The 16,847-nt window shown below is 42.6% G+C and overlaps 1 protein-coding gene across 5 annotated transcripts in view; it reads right to left on the reverse strand.

Annotated features, from left to right (window-relative positions):
• The window catches only part of JARID2 (jumonji and AT-rich interaction domain containing 2), a gene marked incomplete at its 5' end in the record, with an annotated part of 306,278 nt that overhangs the window by 108,001 nt on the left and 181,430 nt on the right, over window positions 1-16,847 (reverse strand). For all 5 annotated transcript variants that reach the window (XM_080656845.1, XM_080656844.1, XM_080656843.1 and 2 more), the window contains one exon: window positions 15,908-16,049. In XM_080656845.1, the coding sequence (XP_080512971.1) occupies window positions 15,908-16,049 (142 nt within the window). The remainder of the gene's footprint in view (window positions 1-15,907; window positions 16,050-16,847) is intronic.

The following is a 16,847-nucleotide window of genomic DNA, read 5'->3' on the forward strand; positions in this document are numbered from 1 at the left end:
CTGGCCCGTTCGGCTGTTCTATCCAGCCCACGGAGCCGAAAGAGCGGAGGGTTCTCTTGCTCTCCCCTCCGCTCCTTTACTTTGTATTTATATTAGTTAACACAAACACTCCATCCATGCTTTTGTTCCTGCCCTCCGGTCCAGTTTAAGAACCCATTGTGGCCCTCGAGTCAAAAAGTTTGCCCACCCCTGCTACCCTCACAAACCAAACCCTCCATGTCTGGAGAACCAACGCTGTGTGTTTCCAGGAGGGTCAGATACTCCTGAAAACACGAGGGACTTGTTTACATCTGTCCTTTGTGGGTATAGAAGCAAGGAGGGCAAAAGCACGTGACGAAGACATTCATATTTAAAGCCTAGGAAGGAAGGGAAGAAACTGGTTCTCAGTTTCCGTGGCAACCACAAAGCATACTAGACCATAATTTGCATGGGAGGTGGAAGAGATATCCCTGCAATCAGAGCTCTGGGTAACAGAAAAAGGAAATGACCACAGCAGTAATAAAACTGCCTCCAATGAAATTCTAGTCATTTTCCTTCAACAAATAGTTGTAGCAGAAGCCTGTGAGCTTACCAAGAACCTTAAAGCAAATTATGGGGTTAGTGCCCATTTCCCAAGTAAGTCAAAGGTATTTTGCCAATCTTTCACCCTGAATAAGACACACGTGCTCTGGGTAGGCCCCATGTTTCCTGTTCCTTCCTTCATACTTGGACCTGTGGGCACTAACCTCTTAGGACCATGGTGCGTGTTTATGCAGAAATGATCATGTACGAAGATGTCTCTATACAGAACCCCAATATCTAGCAGAAAAAAACATCTTGTTAAAAGGAGCCCAGCTTCACACATAATTCCAAGAAAGTAACAGTAATAGTAAATTTTACAATAAATCACACATAGCCAAAAAAAAGTGGACAGCAAAGATGCATCTCTCCATGCTTTAGATTCCTACGCAATGTTACTCCATATACATCAAAGATGCTACCCCAGCCCAATTACCCAGGCCAGATATGTGATGCTTTAACACACACTTAATGTCCACGATAATTTTATAACTCAAGACAGGATGGAGCCAGTGTAAATTTATACTGAAGCCCTTCTGATCAAAACCAGAGAACAACAGTGATAGCTACCAAATAGCACAGTGCTCCCGAATTCCTTTTAATTAGCCAAGGAATTCTTATGCTTTAGGCCAACTCTTTAAAAAAAAAAAAAAAAAAAAAATGAAGATTGAGGCTTGTTTTTCAAAAGTGAAGACAGAAGCTCACCTGTTCCTTTTAATAATGGAAAGCAGTTAATGCTGTCTTTCACCATGTAGTCAACAAATATTCATTGCCTCTAAGCACATCTTGGCTTAGACTCATCTGGGGACTAATGCTGAAGCTCCTACCTAATGTTAAGAGGTTCTTTAATTTGTTGGTAACTGCAACAAATTTGGATCAGCCTTAGCTGGGCTGGTCCAAATTGAAGCCTCCCCAGCTCTCAGCCCACCACACAGTCCCTGCAGGGCCTGTCAATCAATGTATCCTTGCTGTCACCAGGAAGGGGTGGTGAGGGGATGTGCGGTGCACCTGCTCTCACTACAGGTGACTTCTTACATCAACTACAAGAACTGTGTCAATTCTGAGGCTTCTATAAGACAGAAAACTGTCCTGTGACCTATTAATTTTCCACCAACAAATATGTGTGCCCTTTCTAAATATCAACTAACCCTTGTCTCAAGCTCAGCATGCTGGTAAAGAAAAGTTACTAAGTAAATCCTGCCCCTTCCCAGCCCTCTGGTGAGGTGAGGCAGATAAAATCCTGAAATATACCAGGCCCTCCAGAAGCAGCCTGCACAGAGAATTCCCTCATGTGTCAAGGCTCAGCCCCACCCAAGGATAACCAAGAGGCTTAACCTTCCTGCTCTGCAGGTCTCCAGCAGCTGTGGTCTCCTTCCCTGGGCAAGCAGCCCAGCCGTTAAGTTGCTCTTCATCTTATCAATGTGGCTCCCTAGCATCCAGCGACTGGGTTGATTGAGCCCCAAGCACCAGGCCTGCTCCTCTTCATTATGTTGCCTGAGAAGCCAGAAGCTGGCTCCCATAACACTCTGCCAGAAAGTTACAAAAGGAGCTCCACCATGGAGTCCAGAGCACAGCAAGAGTAAGAAGAGTCCTTCCTCCTTCACTCTCACTTCGCCCCACAGAAGGAAAAAACTAAGTCACATGCCACCTTTCTGTCATTACCCTAACTTCCCTAGACACTCCCTCTGGGTCCCACAGAGGTCACATCACATGTTCCATGGCACTCTCCACACTGCATTTGACATTATTTGCTCCTGTTTCTTCTCGCTGGAATGGAGATTACCTGTACCACAAAATCAGGCTTAAAGAATAATCTTCTAGATCCATCCCAGTATCTGGCAAACAACTTATAGTTTGATGAATAAATTAGCACCCCTGGACACACCTTCCCTGAGGGTCACACTCCTTACTCTGAGAGTTAAAATGGGATCTCTTTGCCCAGCCTTCAGAATTCTCAGGACTCTCGAAAATGTTTGAAAACACATCACCTCCATCTCTCTTCATCATCACTAACCCACTCAAGATGAATAGAGAGTGTTGACAATATACCAAGAGCATTAGCTCTTGGGCAAGGTGTAGTCATCTGTGCCTCAGTTTTCTCATCAATAAAATGGGGGTGGATAATAAAAGACTTATGCCGAAGGGTTTGCTGTGAGAATTAAATAGGCTAATACATGGAAAGAATTTAGAACAGTGGCCAGCATACCACCATGTAAATACATAAGCAGAATATGAGTTACACAGGTATTTGTCACAGCCACACAACCAAGGCTCTTTGGGGAAACTGACTCTCCCATGGAGAGTTAAGAGGAGAAACAGGGATTCAAACCCAGTCTACTAGTAAACAAAATACACATGTGCTTCAGCCAGTGAGAACCTCTGGCATAATCAGAAATGCTCTCACAGCTTTCTGCTATCCAGTTTAAGGCATATGACTCTGTTTCACCTTGTAACCATCTTATCTGGGAAAACACTTAAGACCAAGATTAAGGTATAGAGAGATCAGGAATACAGACTCCTCTCTCAAACTTGAACAGTAGGAAAGGGAAGCAGATCTGTAAGCAGACACCATGAAGTGAGCCAATTACTTTTACCCCTCAAAACCCACCAACTCCAGTCAGCTAAATGAAAAGTGAAATAAAAGGGTATTGTCCCAGAGGGACTAGAAACAACCCACTACAATCACAAAGTAATCACAGATCTATTTGGAACAGCCACCTGAAAAAGAATAGTCAACCAGTTGCTACATGTTCTCATATCCAGGATAAACCTCTTTCCCCAGTGCCCTTGTGCATGAAAAGCATGACCTCTAACCTCTCATTCTCAAGGACTCCAGAGATTATTTCAAAAGCAAAATGTGTGTTGATCAATATAAGCTACTAACGTTTTTTTGTTGTTTTTATTGATTTCAGAGAGGAAGGATGAGGGAGAGAGAAACATCAATAATGAGAGAGAACCACTGATCGGCTGGCTGCCTCATGCATGCCCCCTCTATTGGGGATCAAGCCCGCAGCCCGGGCTGTGACCTCCTGGTTCATAGGTAGAAGCTCAAGCACTGAGCCACTGCAGCTGGGCGCTACTAATGTTTTCTCCCTTTCCATCTACTGCTTGGTTTATATTTTTTTTAATTTAATTAAAGAAGGAATACAAACACTGGAAGAAAAGAGAACACTGACTAGGTTATATGATCTGAGCAGCCACAAGGGGTGTGCACTGCACAAAGGTACTCAGCTGAGGGGGTAGTGGGGTTGTGATCCTGCCATGTTTCGCTCACCAAGTCAGGTACTGCGGCACAAAAGGAGTGCCCTTCTAGAATTTGTCTGTCTAGGAGGTACATGAAGGTGACGTGGTATAATGTAAAAGTCCAGGATTACAGCTACAAAGACTTGGGTTCAAACCCTGACTTTACTACTTTTAAGAAATGTGTCATTAGTAAGGTATAGTAAACTTTGCTGACTCAGCTATAAAACAAGGATGATAAAACTTTTCAGGCATTTCATGAAAATTAAGGTAAGATTTACTTATTAGCACAATGTGTTATATTACTAAAGAGGCAGTTCTTCCTTTAGCGGCAGAAGTTCTAGAACTTCATGCTCTCTCGTAGAGTGAGATTTTTTTTTTATAGATCATTGCTTCCTTACTTTGAAATTGTCTTTTTCGTTGCATTAGGGCTTAATGCAATCCTCAGTTTTCTCTTTTAATGACTTACAAAAATAAATGAACAGGTTATGGCTATGGTAAGTCTCTCCTTATCTGCAGGGGGATACCGTTTGGAAACCACCAATAGTACTGAACCCTATATTTACTATGTTTTTTCCTATACATACAAATCCTTTCACTTAAGGAAACACGGTTTCTCTTTGGCATGTCCGAATTGCCAGCATCACCACCACTCTCGCATTTTGGGGCCATTAAGTAAAATAAGAATTCCTTAAACATAAGCACTGCAGTAACACCTCAGTCCACCTGATAACTGAGAGGGCTAATAAGTGACTGACAGGGAGATAGCAATATAGCATGAATATGCTGAACAAAGGGATGAATCATATTCCAAGTGGGACAGAGCAAAACAACATGAGGTTCTATCATACGACTCAGAATAGCACATACTTTAAAACTATGAATTGTATGCTTCTGGAATTTTCCATTTAATGTTTAGACGGCGACTGACCACGAGTAACTGAAACCACATAAAAGGGGGAACTATTGTAGTTATATTTCCTGGTGGTGTGTTTTGCTCTCCCTCATTTAGCATTCAAAGAATAGATCAGAACGTTTGCTTCTAGCTAATACCAAGTTTTAGAGACAAAATTTACTTCCTGCCAAAAAAACTAAAATCCACACGAAGACAATCAACAGCACATAATAAAGCACTATAATCCCAAAAGATAGGAAACAAATGATTGCTCAGCTTACTACCTTGAGAATTTTCAGGCCACGGCACAAGGAGGGGAAATTCAAGTACAGACTAGAGCAGGCATGTCAAACTCACAGCCTGTGTGTGGACTGCATGCCGTGAGTTTGACATGCTTGGGGAATCTTGAGTTGAGAAGGAATTGAGAGTTTGGGGAGGCCAAGGATAGAAGAGAATTTGTCGGGCAAAGTACCAGAGAGGGGAGAATCAAAGGGAAAACTCTGGATCTGCCAAGTGTCCTCCTCAAGTGCTAGTACTTGCTGAGTACCAGCAAGCACAGTGTGAGGAAACTGCCCAAGAAAGTATGACAAGAAGGGGTTAGAGCAGCCGTGGGCAAACTACGGCCCGCGGGCCGGATCCGGCCCGTTCGGCTGTTCTATCCGGCCCGTGGAGCCGAAAGAGCGGAGGGTTCTCTTGCTCTCCCCTCCGCTCCTTTACTTTGAATTTATATTAGTTCACACAAACACTCCATCCATGCTTTTGTTCCGGCCCTCCGGTCCAGTTTAAGAACCCATTGTAGCCCTCGAGTCAAAAAGTTTGCCCACCCCTGGGTTAGAGGGAACAGTCCCTGAATCCTACACAGGGCCAGTGTAGGAAATAGGCTTCTGTGATCCATCTTCAGCATAGTCAACTTTTAATGGAAAAGGTGACTGAATTTACCCAGGGCAAACAGAATGTAGGGAGGAGGGAAGAAGATATAACAAAGAACAGTACATGAGTCAGCATTATGGTGGAAACCCCCAAGGCATCTGCCTTAAGTAGACAGGAGGAGATGGCAGACAACTAGAAAAGGCCTTAGCCCATTGTTTTTTAAATAACCCAATAAGAGACATAAGATCTAGGTGACATATGAGGAAACTGTTAACCCCATAGTACTCAGCCAATGAGGAACCAGAGGAGGGACTCTCGCACCTTAAGGATAAATAGGCTATGATCCCTACTCCAAGTATGCCTGTAAAACTGGACGGACACCCGCTCTTGCAAGAACATATTAAAAGTCTCGTTTTCACCATACTTCTGTCTGTTATTTTAATTCAGACAGGTGAGCATTTCTCACAGCCAGGAACGGTGCCTGCACCTATTTTCCAAAATGGTTAAACATCATGATTCACAGGATATCAGATAAACTCATTTGAGTTTACCTGAGCGGTGGGAAAAATTTAATCCTATAGCAGAAACTTTTCTGGTCCTCTCTAACAAAGCTGAAAGCCAAGGCCCAAAAGGATCAAAATGCTTTCTAATAATTTCATGACACCCTAGAGCAATGCTCAAAAATAGGCAAAGAATTACAAATAAATCCAGCAGCCAACCAAGAAAATTTTACAATACCTGCCTCACCTAAGAAATTACCAAAAAAGCAAAACACCAAAAAGACCATATTAAGAAGGAACATCAATCCAGATTGAACCATAAATGACACAGATGACAGAATTGTAGACAAACATGTTAAAGCATCTATTATAACTTATTCCGTATGTTCAAGAAAGGAGAGCAAGCTAAACATATATTAGGAGAGGCACTGAAGATACAAAGATCAAAATCTAACTTTTAAGACAGAAACAACAATCTCTATTAAAAAGTACATGTCCACAGGTTTGGAATAGAAACTACTTAAAATGAAACACAAGAGGGGAAAAACAGACCAGAACAAAATGAACAGAAAAAACATCAATGAGCTGTGGGACAACTTCAAGAAGACAAATACATGTGCAACTGAAATCCCTAAAGAGGCACACCCCAAAAAGAATATTTGCAGAAATACTGGCTCCAAACTTTCCAAAACTGATGAAATCTTCAGAACTAAAATTCAGTAACTCCAAACACAAGAAACATAAAGGAAACTATACCCAGGGGCACTGCATGATAGAATATAATAAAATCTTAAGAAGTTGGGGAGAGCCGAAACCGGTTTGGCTCAGTGGATAGAGCGTCGGCCTGCGGACTGAAGGGTCCCGGGTTCGACTCCGGTCAAGGGCATGTACCTTGGTTGCGGGCACATCCCCAGTGGGAGGTGTGCAGGAGGCAGCTGATCGATGTTTCTCTCTCATCGACGTTTCTAGCTCTCTGTCCCTCTCCCTTCCTCTCTGTAAAATATCAATAAAATATATATTTAAAAAAAAAAAAAGAAGTTGGGAGAATGATACTTCTTAGAGAGTTAAGAATGAGAGTAAACTTCCTGTCAAAAACAATGCAAACCTGACCTGAAGATAGTGGAGTAGAGCCCATCTTTACATCACTGTGGGGATGCTAGGGACCCTAGAATTCCATACCCAGCAAAAATATATTTTAAAAATGAAGAATTTCTTACAACTACATGTGATTCTACAGTTCATAAAATATAAATATGTCCTTTAAATTAGGGTGAGAAAGACCTTTAAATACCTTTTTCAACATACAAAAGTTGAAAGATTCATCAAAACCCAGCAGACCTATATAGAAATGTTAAGGTCCTTCAGGTAAAAGAAAAAGGAAAATGACCCCAGAAAGATATTTAAATCTAAAAAAAGGGAAGAAGAGCATCAGAAATGGCAACTACCCTAACGAGCAGGCAGGCTGGACACATCTACCTTTACTTTATATTTAATTCCACAATTATTTTTTGTGTTTATTGAAGATGTCACATAATATTCCATTCCTCAATTTTGCCCCTTCCTTATTTATTTAAGTGAAGACTATGTTTCAGTTAAGGTAACTTTATAATTAAAATTATAACAGTGCTAATCCCTACTTTGTAAAAACTCTCCAAGGTTGTAACAACAAAATAATTTGCAATAGCCTGGTAAGTAAAGGTGTCTAAACTTAAAGTTAAGAAAAATATATCTTAGCTGTGTATTGCTTTTTTTGTTTTGAATTTGGCAATAAAAGCAAGTGCATTTAACATTAAACAATACCACTGATACATTTTGTTAAAGATAAATGTAAAAATTACTTAGGCTCTTCAAATTCTGAAGGTTGTTCACACTGAGTAACTCCCAATTTCTAACACTGCACACTGCCAAGCAAGAATCCTGTGTGGGGGGTACTATCATCCTTTCAAACTTGGGGGTTTAAAAGTATTTTATATCAACACTAGAGGCCCGGTGCACGGATTTGTGCACCAGTGGGGTCCCTCTGCCTGGCCTGCTCCCTCTTGCAATTGGGACCTCCCGGGGAATGTCAAAGAGCTGGTTTCGGCCTGATCCCCACAGGCCAGGCTGAGGTACCCCACCAGTGCACAAATCCGAGCACCAGGCCTGCAGTATGCATATAAGATATTTGGTTACTATCTTCCTGCCCACCCTTTCTCCCCACTTCCCTCTGAGATTCATCAATCTGTTCCATGTTTCCATGCCTGTGTGTTGAACGTCTACCCCCTGCTGGTCAGTGCGTGTCATAGCTACCGGTTGAATGGTTAAACAGTCGCTTAGGATTTTATATATATACTAGAGGCCTGGTGCATGAAATTCATGCATGGGGGGCGTGTCCCCTCAGCTGAGCCTGCACCCTCTCCAATCATGGACCCATCGGGGGATGTCCTCACAATCTGGGACCACTGGCTCCTAACTGCTCACCTGCCAGCCTGATTGCCCCTAACTTCCCCCCATCCTGGCCTAGTCAACCCCAATGCCCCCCCCAACCCCCGCTAGCCTGGTCGCCCCTTACTGCCGCCCCCTTGCTGGCCTGGTTGCCCCACGCAGCCTGCTGCTCCATCATTTAGTCGCCCCTCACTAACCTCCCTGCCAGCCTGGTCGCCCCACGCAGCCTGCTGCTCAGTCGTTTGGTCGCCTCTCACTAACCCCCCTGCCAGCCTGGTCGCCCCCTGCAGCCTGCTGCTCGGTCATTTGGTCGCCCCTCACTGACACCCCCTGCCAGTCTGGTCACCCCAAACAGCCTGTTCAGTCATCTGTTCAGTTGCCATGGTCCCTTAGGGAGATAGATAGATAGATAGATAGATAGATAGATAGATAGACAGACTAGAGTCATGGTTCATGAAATTCGTGCACGGGAGGTTGGGAGGGGTCCTTCAGCCCGGCCTGCACCCTCTCACAATCTCGGACCTTTTGGGGGATGTCTGACTGCCAGTTTAGGCCCAATCCAATCCCAGTTTAGAGCCTAACCAGCAGTCGGACATCCCTCTGACAATCCGGGACTGCTGGCTCCTAACTGCTTGCCTGCCAGCCTGATCACCCCTAACCACTTGCCTGCCTGCCTGCCTGATCTCCCCTAACCACCTCTGCCTGCCTGCCTGATTGATCACCCCTAACCACTCACCTGCCTGCCTGATCGCACCTAACTGCTCCCTGGGGGACAGGGCCAGCCTGGGTGGTGTTCTGCACATTCCAACCAGGAATGTTTTAATAGGGGGGTCTCCAAAAACTTGAACTGTAAAACCTAAAAGTACAGTGTTCAGATTTCAGGCATAATGTGCTATTCGCAGGATTTCTATCCCAATTAAACTCTAATTCTGAGCTCTCAACAGTCTGGACAAACTGCCCTTCACCATCTCCAAAGTTTCTTATTCGTCACTATCCCATTTTCCTGCGCTTCAAACCAAGGTAACAAATGAAACCTTTTATTCTGATCTTCCTCGCCGCAAGGGAACAGCAAACCTCAATCGAAATAATTTCCCACCAGAAGTCACATCCAAATACTGCGAGACTGAGGACTATAGGGCTGACTATGTACATGCGCAATAACAGGCTCACGTTCTAGCAGTAGGCGCCCAGGCATCCTCCACAATCCCACAATCCTCTGGTCGTATACTTCCGGTTTTTCTATCTCCTCCTTAAGTGGTGTTTCCTTCAGTGGTGTTACAATGTCCAAGGCCTCTAATTGGAGAGGATTTTTCTGTTCTTAGACATTGATAGCTGTTGACTATTTGGGATCAGTGAAGTTTTGGGAGTACTGCTGCTGCCATGAACATGTCGGTCCCAAGCGCACTCATGAAACAACCGCCCATTCAGTCCATGGCTGTCGCCATCCTGGCTCGCAATGTGAAAGGTACTGTGCTGAGCCGTTTTCCACTCGGATCTTCCTCTTCCTTCCCCAGCACACTCCAAACCTACCCGGGCCGACCACCCCAACCCCGCAGACCCGTAAGACCTTCCCCCCGTGTCTTTGAATTTCCCCCATCAAACTGCACCCTATCGCATTGCCTAGGGGCGCCCCTAACCGCTCCCTGGGGGGTGATGGTGGGGGGCTAGTCTGGGCAAGGGACCGTGGTATTATGGTCTCTGGTTGTTCCACCATTTCGGTCGCTGGATTTTTATTATATAAGAAGATAGTGACAGTGATCAGAAATAATCAGGAAAACATTTACACTGGCAATTCACCTGAGGGGAAAAAATACCTGTTAAAAGCCTAGGAAAATTCTCTGCACTAAGTCATGGCATCCTCACCTTTAAAACAATTCACATTCAAAATCCAGTCTACTGGAAGAGGACTATCTTTGAAATCAGTAAGTCTTCCTATCTAATAAAGAGGAAATATGCTAATTGCCCTCACACCATTGCAAAGATGGCGGTGCCCACAGCCAATAAGGAGGGAATATGCTAATTGATTGTCATGCCCTCAAAGATGGCGGCGCCCACAGCCAATAAGGAGGGAATATGCTAATTGATGCCACACTCTCAATGATGGTGGCGCCCACAGCCACAAGATGGCGGCGCCCAGGCCCCTCAGCCCTGCCGGGGCAGTCGCACGCCTGCCTCCAGAGTCCCCCAGTCCTCTCAGCCCCCCAGCCACCCAGGGCCAGTCTGAGGCACAGGCAAGCCTCAGATGGCGGCTGCCCAGCTGACGCCTGAGGCGTAGGCAAGCCTTGGATGGTGGCTGCCCAGCCACCCAGGGCCGCCCAGGCATGCACTGCCAGCAGTGGCAGCAGCAGAGATATGATGGGGCGTTGCCTTCCCCTGATCGTCGGGTCACCTCCCGTCCCTGAGGGCTCCCGGACTGTGAGTGGGGGCATGCTGGACTGACTGAGGGAACCCTGCTCCAGTGCCTGAATTTTCATGCACCAGGCCTCTAGTATACTATAAAAGGCCTAACTAAAATATATCAGGTCTTCTGTTATTTAACAAGAAGAAAAGTTATGTTCTTGCAGAGGCATAGTCTGCACTTTTTACTCTCCCAACCTCTTCTCACTTCTGCCTGCTCTGTGCAAGCAAATACATGGTCACACCAAGCTTTGAGAAGGAAATTTCACACTATAACCACAAAGATCCTTCCTGTGACTAAATTACTTCAAAAGAGGGACACACTTTTCCATCTGCCCACAGATGTCTGCTGATGGTGGTGCCATGGAGGGAAGATAGAAATCACAATTTATAAAATCAAAATCTCTATAAACCACGTCTGCAAAGTCTCCCAATGAATGTGCATATTCACATGTAGCAATTCATGTGTCACATACACTGATGATAGCTAATAATATCTAGCACACAGTACTTATTATACACTTGAGTGCTCTTCATGAATTAACTTGTTCAGCACATAAAACCACCATGAGGTGATTATTATTGTCATAGACATTATACAGGTGATAAAACTGAGGCCCAGTGATGGAACAAAACCTGACCAAGAGCATATTTAACAAGCAGATGGTAGAACCACATGTCTAGCTCCATTCCATACTCTTAATCATTGTGCCACATACAAGGTCCTCATGACAAGTCCCTAAGAAAGACCACTCTCTTTACATTTTTTCTCTCTATTTCCTCCACCTACCCAAAAATAAAATAAAATAAAACACACAGTTCATTTTCCTATGTATTTGAGTGGTCAATTCAAATGACCTCTTTGTGGACCACGCATTTTGGATCTTCACTTACTTGCACGTAAAAATATACCATCACCAATTTCTTTGTACAACACCTTCCTTTCCATCAGCCAAACAGATAACCTCTATCTCCACAACAACCATTCCAAAGTCCCTCAGTCAATCCACACCTGACAAAATCTGTCCACTCTTTACTTCTTGCAGGAAATACAAATTTTACAACAATCAAGTGTATTAGGATAGGCAATATAAGGTGGGAAGGAGCGTAAGGAGCTAGGTAGATATAGTCACCATCAAATTCAAAAGAGGCCTATGAAAGGCTGAAAGTCTATAGTTCCCATTCTAAACATTAAAAACTACATTATAATTTTAAAAATTATTTTAAACACCTACCACAATGATTTAAAAAAAGGGGGGGGTGGGGGAAAGGAAAACCAACACCTAGGAATTCCCACCACATGAAGTCCTTCAGCTCTTCAATGGCTGGGCAGCCATGTCCATCAAACAGGCAAAGAACTTCTAGAGAGAGGGTGGTTTTTCCTTTCACAGAGTGACTTTAGCCCTAGCCAGTTTGTCTCAATGAATAGAGTGTCAGCGTGCAGACTGAAGGGTCTTGGGTTCAAATTTGGTCAAGGGCATGTACATTGATTGCAGGCTCAATCCCCAGCCCGGGTCAGGCAAGCAACCAATCAATGTATCTCTCTCACATCGATATTTCTCTATTTCTCCCTCTTCTTTCCATTCTCTGAAATTCAATGGAGGAAATGTCATCAGAGAGAGAGAGAGAGAGAGAGAGAGAGAGAGAGAGAGAGAGAGAGAGAGAGAGAATGAGAATGAGAGACGGACGGAGTTTAGATGATGACTTTTTAACAGCTAGGCAAAATGATAGCTTTTATTTTTAATTCTGTCAAGAAAAATAATTACTATACTCTCTGGATTCTACTGCTTCCTATGTGCCAAAAAGCTTCCCAACTTCATTTAACCAAAGGCAAAACATAGCGTAGGGGGTTTCCTGTAGAAAAATAACACTTTGCACACACATTTTCTGACTGAATTCTTAAAAAGCATCATCAGAAAATGGAATTGTTTCCATTTATAGGTTGGAAAGTCAGGGCATAATCTACACCATAGACTAACTTTTCTTAAGGAAGCCACACATAAAAATTCCTTTCCTTCCCTCTCCCCACCAAAACAAAACGTATATTAACTGCTATTCCTAAAACGAAGTATCTATAAAGAGTAATTGACTGAACAAGAAGAGCTAGCAGTTTATATCATTCCAAAAATGTACAGACTGCTTGCTTTTTCCAAAGCAAATATATAAATCATGACCTGGATTTTTACAATTCAATGTACGATGTATAAATGACAACAGAGAATGCAAACAGTCAATCATAAAACCTGCTCTTCCAATGTATTTGTGAGGGTTAGGGAATTTTAGACACAATGTTAAAAGTAGCATCTAGACCACAATCCACCCTAAACTTAAAGTAACATTTTGAAATAACCACTTTAAGAAGTTACTCAGGACTTGACTCCTTAGAGGCAGAGATGACACACCCAGTCAAGTATAAGAAAAGATACAATCTATGTAAAATGAAGGGGAGCCTTGCAGTATGAATATTTCAACCGGCATGCTACAAGAATCTTTAAACCATACAATACCTGACTATTTAGGCAGGGGCACTGACTGCTTTTCCCTTAGGTTGTCAAAAAAAATAATGACAACAACCAACACAATAGCCATCTGGTGTGAATGAATCAAAATTATACCTATTTTTTTGTCATATTGGCAAAAAGTATATTTTTTAGTGTCGCAGAATTTTAGCAATCAGTTTATGTGTGCCATGGGATGAAAAGGAAGAAAATTGCTTCAGTATACTAACAAAACCCCAAGAATCCAGGTTCCAGTTCACACATCCTGCCTTAGAAGAAAGGGTTCCTACCAAATTATTTATACTAAATATTTATATATTAACTACCAGTGAGGGGTAAAAAAAGCGAGCCGAAAAGTATTAAAAGTTATTATTTTGTAGTTATTACATACCGGGCAACATTGTGAAATGTATGTTCCTAACTTCCCTACCTGTTGATCAATTACACAGCCCTTCACCTGTAATAGAGACTACCACAGACCAGCCCTAAACCTAGCCTGACAGGTTAACCATCTACAGTAAGTCTCTAGTAGATTTCAGATATTTAGTACATTAAAAATTAGAGTAGATTAGCAATAATGAAATCTGCCTTAAGTTCATCCTGAACGAAGGTTCTCTTTCTCACTGGCCTGAAGATTTAAAGCTAAATGCTTTGCACACAGCTGCCACACCACACCAGTGTACCATGCAAAGAGGAAGCCAGCAGCACTGTCATCTGAGAAAGGAGCCAGGGACAAAGGACCCCTCCAAGAGAATGAGGCCTGCTGATCTTCACCATCAAGCTCCCACGCTGCCCGGGTCTTACCAGAGGTGAGGGTGATGGACAGTTACACAACACAGCTAAAGAACTGGGTGCTATCACTTCCTACCACACAGTCATAGTATTTTGCTCCACAAACAGAGATGAAAGATGATGCCAGATGTATGACCATCCACCATGTTTGGAAGCTTGGATAACATTACATATGGCAATATATTTACTGGTGTGGTTTAGCACATCCTGAGCTGCCCCACTCTAGTGATAATGCAGTTCTCAAACTGAGGCAGAGCAATATGTTAGACATTCATTCACCAAAGTGTCCTTAAAAAGGGTAGCATACAAATTCCAGTACACTGGCAGAGATACTTCTTATTCATGCTTGCTAACTGAACAACAAATCCAGTGACATCCAAGACACAGTGCTGCTGATGATTACAAGAAAACTGAGGATGGAACTTACTTAATACAGGCGCTGTATATGGAACTTTTTAAACAAAGACACTCCATGTTGGCAAAAAATAAACTAACACTTGGTGGGATGCAAATCCAAAGTATAGTTCTGTTAAGGATTTCAAATATCTACACATGGCTAAAATCCTTTTGATTTTCCACCATACTCAGTTCTTCATTAGATATAAGCATCTAGATAGTTTCCAAAGTGTAACCATAATTCTGTAGAAAGAGTAAACAGAGAAGACCAGACCAGGGGAAATTTTTCTTCTTTCCCCAACCTCTCAAACTAACAGATTCTAAGAAAATGTCATTAATCTAGTCATCCAGAAAAACATGAAGTATGAGAACAGAAAAGAAACAAAATGAAATATAAATTCTAAATGGTAAATGGTAGGGGGACAACACATAAGATATGAAATAAAGCAGATAACGAGCAAAAGGGTTTCTAAAACACCCAATTAAAAGTATCATTATATAATGTCACTGCCATTGTTTGACCATGAAACCACAAACTCTTAGCTACCACAGCCAACTTCCTTATCCAATCATCTTACGTTTATTTTTAAAAGTCATTAAAAAAAAAAAAAACCTGCTGGTAAACTCCAAGTTTTAAGAGCCTATTCCACAACTACTAACCTGATTAAACACTATATGGATTTTGCTTTCCTGATGAGGGGGAGGAAATTTTCAGAAACACATTTAATTCTTTAAATTCTTAGAAACATTTCTTTTTAGGAATGGCAAAACACTATCTAATATACTCAAGAAATACTACTAATAAAAAATTATTAAAATGAACATAAAACAGGTCCGGCTGGCATGGCTCAGTGGTTGAGCATTAACCTATGAACCAGGAGGTCAGGGCTTGATTCCGGTAAGGGCTCATGCCAGAGTTGTGGGCTCAATCCCCAGTAGGGGGTGTGCAGAAGGCAGCTAATCAATGATTCTCTCTCATCATTAATGTTTCTATCCCTCTCTCCCTCTCCCTTCCTCTCTAAAATCAATAAAAATAAATATGCATTTTAAAATGAATACAAGAATTACACATTGGTGACTCTGGCCAATTTTTAATGCAATAACATGTTTTATTTGGCCCATACCATTTTTTTTGTGTGTACTTATTTTTAGTTATAATTAGTGGACTATATTTTGATACCAGGACATTTAATATAAAAATTCAGAACTCCGACTCCTCTATGAAAAATCTGGAGACTGCGTGAATGGGCCCAAGTTTGTTTCCATGTGGCAAAAACTGACACCTCGTTTGCAGTCCCTGGTTTAAGGCACCAATATTTTCAGCCTTGGGTACTAACCTTTTCCTCGACGGCCCTTCTTCAAAATCTGAAGAACTAACATCGTTGCTAGTAGAGGACACTTGGGATGCATCATCCTTCTCATTCTCTGACTGTTCTGATGCTGGTCCTAATCCCTTAGACTGGCCATTACCAAGGAGCCCTACGGGTGAGAAAAGGGGACAAACACTTAAACACATGACATCAGGAAGCAGCACTTTACCAGAGTTAACCCTACACAATGGCTTGTGATGGATAGAGAAGAATTTAAAGGCACATATCTCTTTTGAATGGGGAAAAAAATCATACCTCATCTACTTTGAACCTTTTACAGGAGTGAATGCCTAACAAATAAACAATTTTTAATAGTAAAAATTCAAGCAGAAATTTTTAATTATAATAATATACTGAAGGATTCTTTTTTAAGTACATAAATATCTTTTAGGGCTGGGGGTGAAGAGAAGAAAGGCATCTCAAGATTACCAATTCAAACTAGTTAACCTTGAAGGGCTAAATATTTACTCTAGAAATACTGAAGTCCTTTTTGGAATTGCCTTCAGGGACTAGTACCTGCCATATAAGAAGAAGTGCCATTACTATATAGCCATATCTTAGTTATTAACTAGAAATCCTACTATCCAACTTCCTTTTCATAGCAATCCTATATAATGAAAGGATAGTATGCAAATCAACCGAAAGCCAGAACTGGTCACTATGATGCGCACTGACCACCAGGGGCAGATGTTCAACGCAGGAGCTGCCCCCTGGTGGTCAGTGCGCTCCCACAGAGGGAGCACTGCTCAGCCAGAATTCGGGCTCATGACTCACAAGCTCAGTGGCGGTGGTGGGATCCTCTCCCAACTCCATGGCAGCACTAAGGATGTCAGACTGCCGGCTTAGGCCTGCTCCCTAAGCTGGCAGTCAGACATTCCTCAAGGGCTCCTGGACTACGAGCAGTCGG

The sequence above is a fragment of the Plecotus auritus genome, assembly GCF_963455305.1.
Source record: "Plecotus auritus genome assembly, chromosome: 2".
NCBI classification, from domain to species: Eukaryota; Metazoa; Chordata; class Mammalia; order Chiroptera; family Vespertilionidae; genus Plecotus; species Plecotus auritus.